General features: G+C 36.3%; 1 protein-coding gene across 1 annotated transcript in view; it reads left to right on the top strand.

Moving 5' to 3' along the window:
* The window catches only part of EVI5 (ecotropic viral integration site 5), a 240,691-nt gene that overhangs the window by 163,475 nt on the left and 60,981 nt on the right, over window positions 1-16,235 (top strand). The window contains exon 18 of the mRNA XM_047086056.1: window positions 5,646-5,741. Coding sequence (XP_046942012.1) covers window positions 5,646-5,741 — 96 coding nt within the window. The remainder of the gene's footprint in view (window positions 1-5,645; window positions 5,742-16,235) is intronic.

Here is a 16,235-nt window from a genome sequence, read left to right on the forward strand (position 1 = left end):
ATGACCGGTGTGTTGTTACCCTAGCACCTAGTACATTCTAATTAAGTGTATATATTTACCTTGTTATCTTGGAATAGTTCAGGAACAAACCTAACTTTTTCAAGGAAGCTAGTCCTTTAGTTGTGTAAATCTGATTAATTTTCATTTATTTTTTTAAGGCTTTTATTTTCAGAGAGACAGGACATGAGTGGGGGAGGAGCAGAGAGAGAGGGAGAATCTCAAACAGGCTGCGCCCTGTCAGTGCAGATCCCTAAGAGGGGCTCAAATTTACGAAACTGTGAGATCATGACCTGAGCCAAAATCAAGAGTCAGATGCTCAACTGACTGAGCCACCCAAGCACCCCTGATTAATTTTCATTTAGTTCTACATGATTATAGCTTATAATTTGTTGGTAAATAATTACTCAGGTTCATTTTATTTTTCATTTATGTAAAATATCAGGATACTGTTTTTAATATTAATGTTATTTTCTCTCTATAACTGTGTTTGAATATTCCCACTTAAAAATGAAACTAGTACATGTCTGTGATCTCCAATATGAAAATTCAAAATACTCTGAAACCCAAACGTTTTCTCATAAATTTCACACACATTCATTTGGATAATTTTTATTGTATCCCACTTGGTGTGTATTTTTATACTTTACTGTTTCATTGTGTTTAACACTGAGCATACTGTTTCATTATGGGTGTTGTTGCCACTAGAGAATACTAAGGTGCCACTAATACTACTAAGGTATGCACCTTATTACTTTTCTAAAATCTAAAAAATCTGAAGTTTCAAGACACACCTTGTGCCTAAGATTTTAGTAATGAGATTATGGGATTTGCTACATAAATATAAATTTGAAGATGACAGAAATATTTTAAATTTTCTGGTTCTACAAATATAGAGAGATATATAGACATATGTATGTCCATGAGAAAAGATGTATTAATTATGAATTTGCAAAATTGTATGATAAGAAATTTTAAGTGAGGAAAATCAAAGTATTTTACTATGATTATAACATTATGCCTACATGGAATAATGATAGGAAGGAAACAGGAAGAAAATAAACCTATTGCTTATATATAATATAAATTTTGCTAGCTTAATACATACTCGTAATGCTTTGATTGTTTAACTGAGTATAAATCAAAGCAATCCGTCCCCTTTTACCTCATTCTGTTTCTGATTCTACCACATACCCCTTTTACTTTTTGCTAGGTAACTGCTTTTATTATTTTCTGATATATCCTTTTAGAGTTTCTTTTAGGCAAATACTAGCAAGTAAAAATATATAATTTTTCTTTTCACTTTCTTACATGAACGTTAACATACTGTATGCTCCTCTTTTTTTATTTTTATTTTTCGTCACTATATTTTGTAGAGCTTTCAATATCAGTGCTTGAAGAGTCTTATTAGTTTCTAAGGTATATTGTTTTCCATTGCATGGATGTGCTATAGTATACTTAACTAGGTCCTTATTGGTGTGCACATGGATTGTTCCCAGTGTTTTGCTGTCACAGGCACTGTATAGTGAATAAGCTTATACATATATAATTTCAGACATATAGAGTTATATCTACATATTCCTATAGAGGTATATCTATGTGTTCCTGTAATTTGATTGTTTGGTCAGTGGGTAAATATATTTGTACTTTCATAGATTTTGTCAGATAACACTCCTGACAGTTGTGCCATTTTGTACTTTGACCAGCAGGGCATGATAATACCTGTTTCTCTATTGTGTTACTTACAAAGTATATAGCCAGACTTTTCATTCTAAATAGATGCTATTTTAGGACATGTTTTGTATATTTTACAACAGTGATTCTCAAATAGGATTGGGAGGAGGTGAGATTATGAGACTTCAAAGAAGGATGGCATCTAATTATGTATTTGTCAAATACTTGGGCAGCTTTTATTTGTCAGTCTTATAGGCACTGGGGATTCAGTAGTGAAGAAGGTGGACACAATGTTTAGTGAGACAGTAAAGTAAAAAATACATAGGATTATCACGAATGATGTACTATAAAGTGGGAGGTAAGGAGAATTGGCAATAAAGATGGAGTGCTAGGAAGTGGTATCAAAGGTGGGGCGTGAAGAATAGCACAGAAGCAACCATATGAAGAGCCAGGGGAAGATCCTTGCATGAAAAAGCTCACAGAGTTCAAGATCCAAAAGCAGGAAAGAACCTGTTTGCTGAGACTTCTATAAAGCGAAAAGCTAATGAAATAAAGCTAGAGAAGCAGGTTGGGATTCCACTTCTTACCATGTAAAATTTTAGAGTCCATGCTGTGGGAGGCCACTGAAGGTTTTAAGCAGGAAATCAACTGACTTTTTTTTTTTTTCTGTTTTGCTGTATTTGCTTCAGATTTCTTTTTTTCACTGTTAATTTTGAAATATTTTTATGTTTACACAAAAGCAGCAAAAATAGTACATAGAGTTACCATATGCCTTTCAATCAGCTTCTTCTAATGTTGACATCTTACATGTTAACATCTAACATGGTACATTTATCAGTACTGAGAAATGAATGATGGTACAATGTTATTACTAAACTATAGACTTTATTCAAATTTCCTCATTATATCTCCATCTCTTCCATTCTGTGACAGTTTCTTAATGCTTTCTTATCTTTCCTTACCTTGACTATTGAAGAATACTGGTCAGATATTTTGTAGAATATCCCTCAGTTTGGGATTGTCTGTTTTCTCCTGATTAGACTGAGGTTATGTATTTTAGGAAAGAATACAGAGTTGAAGTGTCCTTCTCAGCACATCATATCAGAAGACACTTCGTATAAATATATCTTACGGTTAATGCTGGTAACCTTGGTCATTTAAGTTGGTGTCTGCCAGCTTTCTCCACTACAGAACTTTTTTTCTCTTATACTCGGTTCATTATAAGCAAGTTACTAAGGCCAGCCTGCAGTCTGATGGCAGGCAGGGGTGTTAAGCCATACCTCCTCAAGGAAAAAGTATTAGGGGCACCTGGGTGGCTCAGTTGGTTAAGCGTCCGACTTTGGCTCAGGTCATGATCTCGCGGTTCGTGAGTTTGGGCCCCGTGTCGGGCTCTGTGCTGACAGCTCAGAGCCTGGAGCCTGTTTCAGATTCTGTGTCTCCCTCTCTCTCTCTCTGACCCTCCCCCGTTCATGCTCTGTCTCTCTCTGTCTCAAAAATAAATAAACGTTTAAAAAAAATTAAAAAAAAAAAGAAAAAGGAAAAAGTATTAAAGAATTTGTGGGTATATGTTAAAACCACCACAGTAATTAATAAATATTGGGGGGGAACTATTTTAAGGCTATGCATATATGCTTAAAGTTTCAGCAACTAATTTTAGCATTTAAGCATTTATTAGGGGATATTGCTTGTAGCAATTCATGTAGTTATTTTTTAAAGGAATATACATGCCATTGTGTGTGGAGGTAGGTTTAAGGTGAGTTTGGAGAGAGATGTGATATGAGATCATCAGGAAATAGCACAGGACAGAGTAGCTAGCTTGGGCCCAGCTGTTAGCATTTAAATAAAGAGAAATAGATAAATTCACAATCTATTTTTATAGAGAACCAATAAGGCTTGGTGATTAGAGAGGGGGAAGATTAAGGTAAATTTTGGGTTTTTTACTTGATTAACATAATTTCATGTAATTTATAATATACATTTGAAAGTATTAATAAATTTACATAGCTAAATGTATATGTAATTTACATAAAATAATTTTGATTAGTATAATTTTTATAAATTGTTAATTAACATTAGTAAAGTAGTAGTTCTCTATTACTATTTTTTTTTAGAAGGCAACCTCTTAATTTTTTTTTTAATGTTTTTATTTATTTTTGAAATAGAGAGAGACAAAGCATGAACGGGGGAGGGTCAGAGAGAGAGAAAGGGAGACACAGAATTTGAAGCAGGCTCCAGGCTCCGAGCTGTCAGCACAGATCCTGACGTGGGGCTCGAACTCCACGGACTGTGAGATCATGACCTGAGCCAAAGTCAGACGCTTAACCGACTAAGCCACCCAGGCGCCCCTCTATTACTACTTTTTAATGTTTATTTTGAGAGAGAGTGATGAGTAAGTGCATACGGGCTGGGGCAGGGCAGAGAGAGAGAGGGAGAGAGAGAATCCCAAGCAGGCTCCTGCTTGTCAGCACAGACGACTGACGAGGGGCTCCATCTCATGAACCATAAGGTCATGACCTGAGCTGAAATCAAAAGTTGGATGCTTAACTGAGCCACCCAGGCACCCCTGTATTACTTTTTAAAAAATTACTTCTAAAACTTAGTGGCTTAAAATAGCAATAAGCACTAATATCCTAGAGTTTCTGTAAATCAGAAATTCAGGAGCAGCTTAGCCGGTGCTCTCTAGAGTTTAGAGTTTAGAGTCTCTTATGAGACTGCAGTCATTTGAAGGCTAACCTGAAGGATAAAGTGTTTTAGGTGGCTCTCTCCCATGGTTGGTGCTAAATTTCTCCTAAGGTTACCACCCTGTACATTTTTTATACTAATGATTGCTAAATTGCAACTGAAGTAAATGGAGGAGCAAAATATTTTTGTATACTCTATATTTCTCTAACGTATTTTTTTCATATTTTGTTACTTCAGGATCAGTATAATTTGGCACAGATATTGTAGAATACAGTTTTGGGGTTTTTCTTTATGAAATTTTGAGGTAGTAGAGTTAAATATTATACTTTTCCTAGGAAGGTTAGAATTATGATATAATCTAATTTCAGTTCTCTTTAGCATAATGTAAAAATTCATTGACATTTATTGCCTCAGAAAGAATATAATTTTTAAATATTGTCTAGCTAATATACTCTCTCAGCATCCATATTGCCTGTTAATCTGTTGTCCTCATTAGGTATTTGAAAGTTGTCAATATTTGTTCTTTTTTTTTTTTAATTTTTTAAATGTTTCTTTTTTTTTGAGAGAGAGAGAGCAAGAGAGAGAGAGTCAGCATGAGTGGGCAAGGGGCAGAGAGAGTGGGAGACACAGAATCCCAAGCAGGCTCCAGGCTTTGAGCTGTCAGCACAGAGTCTGCTGTGGGGCTTCAACCCATGAATCATGAAATCATGACATGAGCCGAAGTCGGGTGCTTAACCGAGTGAGCCACCCAGGCTCCCCAATATTTGCTCTTACATAAAAAATGAGCAGCTTTCACAGTCAACAGTGATACGAATTTTTAATTAAGTTCATTTTTATTTTAACATTTTATGCAACATTTATTTATATGAGTGGTGTTTATTTTTATTTATTTTTGAGAGAGAGACTGCGCACGAGCCAGGGAGGGGCATAGAGAGAGAGAGAGAGGGAGACACAGAATCGGAAGCAGGCTCCAGGCTCTGAGCTGTTAGCACAGAGCCCAACGCGGGACTCAAACTCATGAACTGTGAGATCATGAGCTGAGCCAAAGTTGGACGCTTAACCTACTGAGCCACCCAGGCACCCCATGAGTGGTGTTTCTCAATGCTTAAAGATGGAATACTATTCTATATATTTGGTCTTCATTTTATATCAAGTTCAGGAGATAATGGCAATTTTTTTTTCTCATTTAATCTATTTGTTATTTTTTAAATTTGAAGCAGATTACAAGTGTTTATGTTTTATTTTTGGTTTATTACATGGTTTATTTTTGGTTTATTTTGTTTCTTCCCTAGAACAAGGAAGAAGTGATGGCTGTGAGACTCCGGGAAGCAGATAGCATAGCTGCTGTGGCTGAATTACAGCAGCACATTGCTGAGCTGGAAATCCAGGTACCATATGAAAATAATAAAGGACACACAAAAATAAGGCAATAGTTTCTCCTTCCCTCTGCCCCTTTCCTGCACCATTTACATCTTCCTCCTAATAACTGTGATTGTTATTTTTTTGTGTTTGTTTCTGTTTTTTAAATTTTTTTTTTAATGTTTGTTTATTTTTGAGAGAGAGACAGAATGCGAGTGGAGGAGGGGGTGAGAGAGAGGGAGGCACAGAATCCGAAGTAGGCTCCAGGCTCTGAAGTGTCAGCACAAAGCCCAACGCGGGGCTTGAACTCACGATGGTGAGATCTTGACCTGAGCCGAAGCCAGATGCTTAACCTACTGAGCCCCCCAGGTGCCCCGAGTGATTGTTATTTTCAACACTTGTTCATTTCCAAGTCCATTTTTTTGGTTGTGGTAAAATACATTTAACATAAAATTTACTCTTTTTTTTTTTTTAATTTTTTTTTTTCAACGATTATTTATTTTTGACAGAGAGAGACAGAGCATGAACGGGGGAGGGGCAGAGAGAGAGGGAGACACAGAATCGGAAGCAGGCTCCAGGCTCTGAGCCATCAGCCCAGAGCCTGACGCGGGGCTCGAACTCACGGACCGCGAGATCGTGACCTGGCTGAAGTCGGACGCTTAACCGACTGCGCCACCCAGGCGCCCCAAATTTACCCTTTTAAAGTATACAGTTCTGTGACACTAAATACATTGACATTGATCTGCAACCAGTCTCCAGATCTCTTTTCATCTTGCAAAATTGGAAGTTGACCTATTGAACATGTCCTAATACCCCTCTTCCCCAAACCCCCAGAAACCACCATTCTGCTTTTCATCTCTGAATTAGACTATTCTAGGTACCTCATATAAGTAAGATGATACAGTATTTGTCTTTTTGTGACTGGCTTATTTCACTTAGCATAATGTCATCAAGGTTTATCCATGTTGTATGTGAAAACACGTATTTCCTTTTTAAGACTGAGTGATATTCTGTTGTATGTGTATACCACATTTTGTTTATTTCTCCATTGGTGAACACTTGGGTTGCTTCCTCCTTTTGGCTATTGTGTTAATGCCGCTATGAACATGGTTGTACCCATCCGTTTGAATCCCTGCTTTCAATTCTTCGGGATTTACCCAGAAGTGGGATTGATGGATCATGTGATAATTTTGTGTTTAACTTTTTAAGGAATTGCTGTACTATTTGCCATAGCGCCATTTTACATTCTCACTAGCCAATGCACAAGGTTCTTATTTCGCCACATCGTCACCAACACTTGTCAATTATCTGGGGGTTTTGTTGTTGCTTGTTTGTTTTTTTATGATAGCCATCCTGATCAGTGTGAAGTGGTAGCTCATTGTGGTTTTGATTTGCATTTCCCTAATGATTAGTGATGTTGACCGTCTTTTCATTTGCTTATTTGCCATTTGTGTATTTTCTTTACAGAATCAGGTTGTTGTTGAGTTGTAGAAGTTGCTTATATATTCTCAGTGTCAGTTCCTTATCAGACTATAATTTGCAAATGTTTTCTCCCTTCCTTTGGGTTGCCTTTTTGTTCTCTTATTGTTTTTTGATGCACAAAAGTTTTTATTTTTGTTAAATTTTCCTATTCCCCCCCCACCCTTTTCAGATTTTTATTTAAATTCTGATTAGTTAACATAGTGTAATAGTGTTTTCAGGAGTAGAATTTAGTGATTCATCACTTAACATATAACACTGTATGCTCAGCACAACAAATGCCCTCCTTAATACCCATCACCCATTTATCTACCCTGTTTGTTCTATATAGTTAAGAGTCTCTTATGGTTTATTTCGCTCTCTCTCTTTTTTTCCCCTTCCCATATGTTCATCTGTTTTCTTAAATTCCACATATGAGTGAAATCATGTAGTATTGTCTTTCGCTGCCTGACTTATTTTGCTTACCATAATACACTCTACCTCCATCCACATCATTGTTTTTTAGAGTTTATTTATTTTGAGAGAGAGACCGAAAGAGAGAAAGAGCACGTGGGGGAGGGGCAGAGAGAGAAGGAGAGAGAGAATCCCAGGCAGGCCCTACACTGCCAGCAAAGAGCCCAATGTGGGGCTCAAACCCATGAACTGAACTGTGAGATGATGACCTGAGCCAAAACCAAGAGTTGGACGCCTAACAAACTGAGCCACCCAGGTGCCCCCATCCTCATCATTGCAAATGTCAAAATTTCATTCCTTTGGATGGCTAACTAATTTCCTACTTCTTCTTTCGTTGCCTCTGCTCTCAGTCCAATTTTGAGTGAAAGTTTATCATATTCGTACATTGCCAAAGCAATTTTCAAATGAGAATTCAAAAAGAAATGTTTTTTTTCACTCTATGTCTTATTTCTTATACAGTATAAGGTAGTAAATATCTAATATGGGAAAAGTATTATGTTTAAAATCTTATTTCTTTAAAAATGTGTTATATTCTGTTCCAAGCTGTAATAGAGTTTTTGCTACAGCATCTAGAATTTCTTCCTACTTGAAATATCCTTTTGGTCTTAAATTTCAGTTCAGAATTTGCTTAGTTTTTAAGACATATATATTATAGCCTCATCTTTTGATCTGCATCAAAAGTAATTAAAAACACATTATGATTTGTATAAGTTTATAAAAAGATAGCTTTTGTGTTCTGTTGGTAATATTCCCTGTAAAGTAACACATATGCAGGAAAACTTTAGACATGAACTGACCGCATAATATGTTTGTAATCAGCAATTTAAATCATGGTATCACAGGCAATTCTAGTTTAAGCCTATAGTTTTCCAACATCAAGAAAATTATAAAATTTTGCTACATTTCTGTACATCTTAGTCACAAACAGCAAGATTTATATCACTCTTTTTATTTATTCTGAAATAGTAATTAAAACGAAGAGCCTGATATGCGGCATGTCTTGTTTAAAATGAAATATAACATCTGTTTTGAAAAATAGAAAAGAAAATGCATGAAATTTTTACCATCAGGAGTATGTTGGCATCAAATGGCTTTTGATTAAATAATCACTGGCATCCTAATTGCTAAATTCATTGGCACTTTTTCAGTATTTATCCTGCTTGAGTTTATTTCATTTGTCATTGTTAGCCAATCATCCTCTTTACATTCTCTCCTCTCTTGGCTTTCCTGCACCACTCACTTTTGCCTCTCTTCTTTCTTGTTTATTGTTTTTCAGTCTAAACATTCAGTTCTGAATGTTTATATTCTTCTGAAAATCCAAGTTTTTGGCTTTTTGAGAGCTGTGCTCAAATGAAAGGTCTCACATGGCTTCAGGAGCTATCTTGTATGACAACAAATCCTAATGTAACTCCAGGCATAGCATGTTTCCCCTAACCAATAATTTTTAAACCTTTTTTAAAAGCCATTTTAAAAAATACTAACACAACATACAGAGAAGTTTATAATACAAAGCAACAATATAATATGGGTAAACACATTACTCATATAATCACTGTTCAGGTCAAGATAGAGGATATTGCCTATACCCCAGAAGTCTACCCAATCATACCTTACTCCCTTATCTTGAGTTTTTTGGTAATCGCTCCTTTGCTTTTCCTTATAATTGTGTCATCTTTATATGCCTTTCTGTACAGTTTAATTTTCCCTGTTTCTGAATTTTGAGTAGAGTCTTATTGAATATTTTAATTTTTGTCTGTTCTTTGTTCAACATTATTTTAGAAAGAGTAATCATTTTTATTGTTGTACATGCTCCATTTTATAAAAACATCATAATGTATCTCTCCATCTTAATATTAGTGGTCATTTGGGTGTTTCCCAGTTGGGACTGTTTTGAACAGTGCTGTGATTATGAGCAATCTTGTGCACTTATACTGACCACATGTACATGTTTCTCTAGCATGTATACCAAAACTATTCCAAAGTGTGGAATAGTTGTGTCACAGAGCATGCAAATCTTCAACTTTATTTTCCAAAGGGCTTGTACCAGTTTAAATTCCCAGCAGCAGCATATGAAAGTTCTTTCTTGTTCCATATCCTCTTCAACACTTGGTGGTGAGAGATGCTTTGACTTGTGCCATTCTGATGGGTACACAGTGATATTTTGTCACGGTTTTAATTGCCATTTACCTGATCGCTAATGATGTTGGCCACTAGATTTCCTCTTTTTTAAAGTACCTGCTAAAGTCTTTTTGTATATATTTTTCTACTGGGTTGTCTTTTTCTTTGGATGTGTAGTTCTTTATTTATTGAGATTATGTTTTGCAAATACCTACTCCTACTCTGACTTGTCTTTCATTGTTGTTTTTTAACTTGTATCTTTTGATGAGTGGAGTAATAGTTTTAATGGACAGTAGACCACTCCCCCCGGAAGTTGCACAGGCATTTCAAATTCAACGTGTTTAAAATTATATGTGTTCCTAGGAGTGCCTGGGTGGCTCAGTCGGTTAAGCGTCCGATTTCGGCTCAGGTCATGATCTCCTGGTCCGTAAGTTGGAGCCCTGCATTGGGCTGTCTGCTGTCAGTTCAGAGCCTGGAGCTTGCTTTTGGATTCTGTGTCTCCCTCTCTCTCTGCCTTTTCCCCACTCACGCTCTGTCTCTCTCTGTCTCTCAAAAAATGAATAAACATTAAAAAAATTTTTTTAAATTATATGTGTTCCTATTTCATTCCCTCCAAATTTTTTTTGTATTAAGCCTTCTGTTTTTTTTTAATTTTATTTATTTATTTTGAGCAAGAGAGAGAGACAGAGAGCATGAGTGGGGGACAGGCAGAGAGAGAGAATCCCAAGCAGGCTTCACACTGTCAGAGCAGAGCCTGATGGAGAGCTCAGTCTCACAAACTGTGAGATCATGACCTGAGCTGAAAGCAAGAGTTGGGACGTTTAACTGACTGAGCCACTCAGATGCCCCTGTATCTCAAGTCTTGATCAATGGTATCATCTCTTACTGAATTGTTCAACCTAGTAGGAACTTCACTTACACGTTTTTTTTAGCCCTTTACATCAAGGCTATATATAGAGGGAGAGTATATAAACTTTCAACTTTACTGGATAATACCAAATTATTTTTACAAAATGCTTGTGCTAGTTAACATTTCTACCAACCTTTTACCTACTCACCTACTCTTGTAGATTGGCTTTCAGATAATTTTTAATAACTCATACAGACTGATGTGTCTTGCCTAGCTCTTCAGTTCCTTCAAAAGAGAAAAGTGCTGAGTAAATCTAAAACTAAATCAAAGGTAATTTTAATTTCAGAAACTTTTCTTTCACTCTTTCTTAGCCTTTCTATTCCCCCAGCCATTCCCTGAATTCTTCTGTCCCCAGCCTTACCTGAACTATTGTAGTAACTTCCTTGCCAGTTCTCTTTTCTCTAGCCTCAGCTCTTCCACAAAGCTATCAGAATTAGCTTTCTACAACATAAAAAACTTTTATTGACTGTCTTTTACCTAGCAAATCATATCAAAGTTCCTCAGCATAAAATGCTTACCTTCTCATTGTTGCCCCAATCTGCATTACCTATCTGTCCTCCCTCCCTGCCCACTACACATACACACACTTTTCAAAATTTTCACATTTCTTTCAAAATTCTGTACCATTCCGCAAACTACTATGCCTTCCTTAATTGATATTTCTCTGTACCCCCTAGTCCTCTGCTTTTAAGGTATTTCTTCTTACTGAGTTCTCCATGGCTAGTTCCCTCTTAATACATTTAGTAAATTTGTTTTCAGTAAACATTTTGATGATTCAACTTTCATTCATTTGCTCATTGCATGCAGATTAAGATCCATGAATAGATCTCTTGCTAAAATCTGAAACTGCTTTTTCAATTATAAGAATAATACATTTTAGGTTGTTCTTAGTCATGGAAATATTTTCAATCATTTTCAGGTTCCACTAGGGGGAGAACTCTGTCAAATATTTTGATATTTCATATTTCTTTGGACTAACTCTTCCAATTAACATTACTCTCTTGTGAATAAAATTTTTTCCCATAGAAGGAAAAATAGGATAAAAACAGAGAGCAAGGCAAGCCATAAGATACTCTTAAATACAGAGAACAAACTGAGAGTTGCTGGAGGGGATGGGGATGGGGTGATTGGCATTAAGGAGGGCACTTGTTGGGATGAGCACTGGATGTCATATATAAGTGATGAAACACTGGGTTCTACTCCTGAAACCAACACTACATTGTATGTTAACTAACTTGAATTTAAATAAATGAATTAAGAAAATTATCCGCCATAAACCAATTTCTCTCCAACTCTTCACTTAATAAACTATATTATTTAATCTGTTATTAATATAATTAAGGCCTTCTTAAAGTATATGAAATTATACTTGTATAAGTGTCCTGTACAATATGAGGAAATACATCAGGTGAACAAATACTCATTTGTATAAACACAGTATTTGGTAGTAGATACACTTGTGAGGCTGAAGTTTATTAAATTTGATTTCAAAGATGCTTCAGTCAACTTGAAACTTTAGGTCTGATTTAAAGTTTATAAACTTTCCTCGGAGCATCTGGGTGGCTTAGTTGGTTAAGTGTCTGACTCTTGGTTTTGGCTCAGGTCATGATCTCACGGTTTCATGAATTCGAGCCCCACATCGGGCTCCAAGCTGACAGTGCAGAGCCTGCTTTGGATTCTCTGTCTCCCTGTCTCTCTTTCCTTCCCTGACTTTCTGCTAGTTCCTTGTTCATTACCTACTTAGTAGCTTCCAGTGGCTTTCAGGACAGAGTTCAAAGTCTGGCTTCTCTGCACAAGACTCTCTTTGCTCTGATCTTCCCTCCCTTTCTAGCTTCATTTCCTACTTTTTCTAGCATTTACCTATACTTGAGCCACAATAAACTGGTTAAGAATCCTGCAAATTGAGTCGCTTGGGTGGCTCAGTTGGTTGCGCATCTGACTTTTGATTTCGACTTAGGTTAGATCTCATGGGTCATGGGATCAAGCCCTTCAGCTGACTCTGCACTGACAGTGCAGAGCCTGCTTGGGATTCATTCTCTCTCTCTCTCTCTCTCTCTCTCTCTCTCTTTTTCTCTCTCTCTCTCTGCCCTTCTCTCTTCCCGCACACTGACTTTCTCTCAAAATAAATAAACTTAAAAAAAAAATCCTTTAAATCCCAGTTCACTCTGTTTTTCTTCTCTTCTCTTTTGATCTTGCTTTTCATTCAGAGGTCAGCTTAAGTTTGACCTGCTGTGATCAGCCTTCTCTCATGATGCCATCCCAGTCTATTTTGTTGTCTTTGCTCCACTAACCCACTCAGTTATAGACTTCTTTTATAAACCATCTCACACTATTTTAATTACTCGTGTTGAAAAGTCCCGATGTGACTAAAAGAATAGATTAAACTATTAATTTGAATGTGGTATTGGACTCAGTTCAATAAATATTTATGGAGTGCCTACTATGGGCTAGTCACTACTCTAAATACTTTAGAAGAATTAGTGAACAAAACACACAAAAATCCCTTTCATTGTCAAGTTTAATGGTAGAGAAGTCAGATGAATAAAATAAATGAATCATATAGTGGGTAATTTAGAAGATGATGAATACAATGGAGAAAAAAAATGTAAGAAAGGAAGAGTGTTGGAATGTTGGGGGTAGGATACTTTTACTATTTTAAAATAATGTTGTAGGGGCACCTGGTGGCTCGGTCGGTCGGTTAAGCATCTGACTTTGGCACAGGTCATGATCTCATGGTTTGTGAGTTTGAGCCCCACATTGGGCTCTCTGTTATCAGCACAACACTCTCTCTCAAAAATAAAAAAAAAACCTCTTTTTTTAAAGTGCCATTTTGAAAAATAAAAAGTAATAATGTTGTAAGAAATGGCATATTAGAAGGGGATATTTAGGGGCACCTGGATGGCTCAGTCAGTTGAACATTCAACTCTTGATTTCAGCTCAGCTTGTGATCTCAGGGTCATGGGACTGAGTCCCTTGTTGGGCTCCACCTGCTTAAGATTCTCTGTCTTTCCCTTGCTTGCACTTGCTCGCACATGCTCTGTCTCTCTGTCTGTCTCTGTCTCTCTGTCTGTCTCTGTCTCTCTCTCTCTCTCTCTCTCTCTGAAAAAAAAAAATAGTGGGGGGGGTGGGATAGTTAAAGATTTCAAGCAGGTGAGGCATGCAAATTTAGGGAAAGAATTCCCTGCTAAGGTATTAATAAAGGCAAAGAGCCTAAGGCCAGGATCATGTCTGATTCGAGCCCTTGGGTGAAGTAAGAGGGGAAGTAGAGGAGGTCTGAGGATTAAATAGGGCAGATTATGTAGGGCCTAAGAACTTTGGCCTTTGTCTGAATAAGATAGAAAAGTCATTCAAGGGGCGCCTGGGTGGCTCAGTCGGTCAGGTCATGATCTCGCGGTCTGTGAGTTCAAGCCCCGCGTCAGGCTCTGTGCTGACAGCCTGGAGCCTGCTTTTGTTTCTGTGTCTCCCTCTCTCTCTGCCCCTCCCCCATTTGTGCTCTGTCTCTCTCTGCCTTTCAAAAATGAATAAATGTTAAAAAAAAAAAAAAAAAGAAAAGTCATTCAAGGTTTTTGGGCTTAGGAGTGATCAATTAGAAGACATTTAACCTAGCAATACTCCATTGTACATTTATATACCACATCTTCTTTATCTATTCATCCATTGATGGACATTTGAGTTCTTTCCATACTCTGGTTGTTATTGGTAGTGCTCCTATAAACATTGGGGTGATTACTTGGCAGTCATAAAGAATGAAATCTTGCCATTCGCAACTATGTGAATGGAACTAGAGGGTATTATGCTAAGCGAAATTAGTCAGAGAAAGACAAATATCATATGACTTCACTCATATGAGGACTTTAAGATACAAAACAGATGAACATAAGGGAAGGGAAGCAAAAACAATCTAAAAACAGGGAGGGGGATGAAAACATAAGAGACTCTGAAATATGGAGAACAAACAGGATTACTAGAGGGGTTGTGGGAGGGGAGATGGGCTAAATGGTTAAGGGGAATTAGGGAATCTACTCCTGAAATCATTGCTGCACTATATGCTAACTAACTTGGATGTAAATTTAAAAAAATAAGTAAAAATTAAGAAGGAAAAAAAGACATTTAACCTATTAAAAAGATTTAATTGAACTTGATTCAGAAAAAATGCTTTTAAGAGTAATTCATAGTATTTAGGAGGGAGGAAATGGTGGTTAAAAAGTGTTTCCTCTTTCTCTTAGTGGAATTTTCCACCTTTATTCATTGATCCAAATGTTATTTATTAGTCAAGGACTTTATTTTTACATTCATATTAAATAGAACTTGCTCTGCTTTGCAGGTGGAACAAAACACAGAAAAGTTCATTTTTGTTCAGATAGTTGAATAAAATTGGTAGGAATTAAACTGAAGCTTTCTGATATTTAACCTGGAATTGAATTTGTATTTTGGTTATTATAAAGATAAGCAGATTAATTTGTCATAACCATATTAAAAGCTTTTGGGGGTCAAGCACATCTATAAAATTAATGCTGCTTGGTTATAAGTAATGGAAAAATTTTAATTTAAAACAGTGTAGTTCTACTCAAATCCAACTTTTTGTTCTTTTCCTGGTAGCCAGTAACATTTACCCACTTTCGTTAGTTTGCCCAGCAGATAACCTCTAGGGATGCCTCACATGGGCAATACCCCAACCACTCGTGGCTTAAAAAACACCCACTCAAAATTCTGTTCTGACCTAAAATGAGTGAGTTAGGTTTAAATCAGTGTGCCCAGATCAGTATGCAGTTTTGGCAGAGATGGAGAGGAAGTGATAAAATCTTTATCACTGAACTTTAAAATATGTGTTTTAATAACATTAAATTACAGTGACATTACTAAATGATGGTGTTTTTCATAAAGCTTTGTGATCAGTCTGTGCTTTCCAGTTTCCTGAGCTAATTTGTTAATGGTTTCACAACAGGTGGTAGTTTATCTGCCAGCTCTTGGCTAACTTCTTTTTGGAAGTTTCCCCGCCCTTGAAGTAAAATGGTTTTCATTTTGAGCAACTTAAATAGTAAAATATTTTTCATTTTTCTTAAATGATTTTCTCAAAATCTTAAGCATTTTAAATTATGAATATAGCTATTCTGTAATTTTACCTAGTTTTAATAATAATTCTCAGCAGAGGAAGTTAGATATATAGAATATTTTACTCAGCTTGCTATGTAGTCATTAAGTGTTATAAAATTCAGTTAAAAATTTTTTTTTACTTAGGTGTTCAGATTCTTTGGTATCCAACTTTAGTATGCAGTTAAATATGAATAAATTAAATACCTAGAGGTTTTTAAGTTATTGCTGTATGTAGCATCTGAAGAATTACTGAAGAGTGATTAGACCTTTAAGTACCATCATGGCAATGATCATCTTGGTGTTATTGAAAGTTACTAAGGTTTAGTTTATGTACACCTGACATATACATCTTGGTCTCTCATACCATTCTCTAATAAAAGAAACCAAGGCTCCTCAGAGAAATAGCTGATTCCAGGGCTGGGACAGGAAATACAGTAAGGACGAAGATGAGCCTAGACACCTTATAATA

The sequence above is a fragment of the Lynx rufus genome, unplaced genomic scaffold, assembly GCF_022079265.1.
Source record: "Lynx rufus isolate CCGP_SWC_20201006 ecotype Redwood Valley unplaced genomic scaffold, mLynRuf1.p SCAF_2, whole genome shotgun sequence".
NCBI lineage: Eukaryota > Metazoa > Chordata > Mammalia > Carnivora > Felidae > Lynx > Lynx rufus.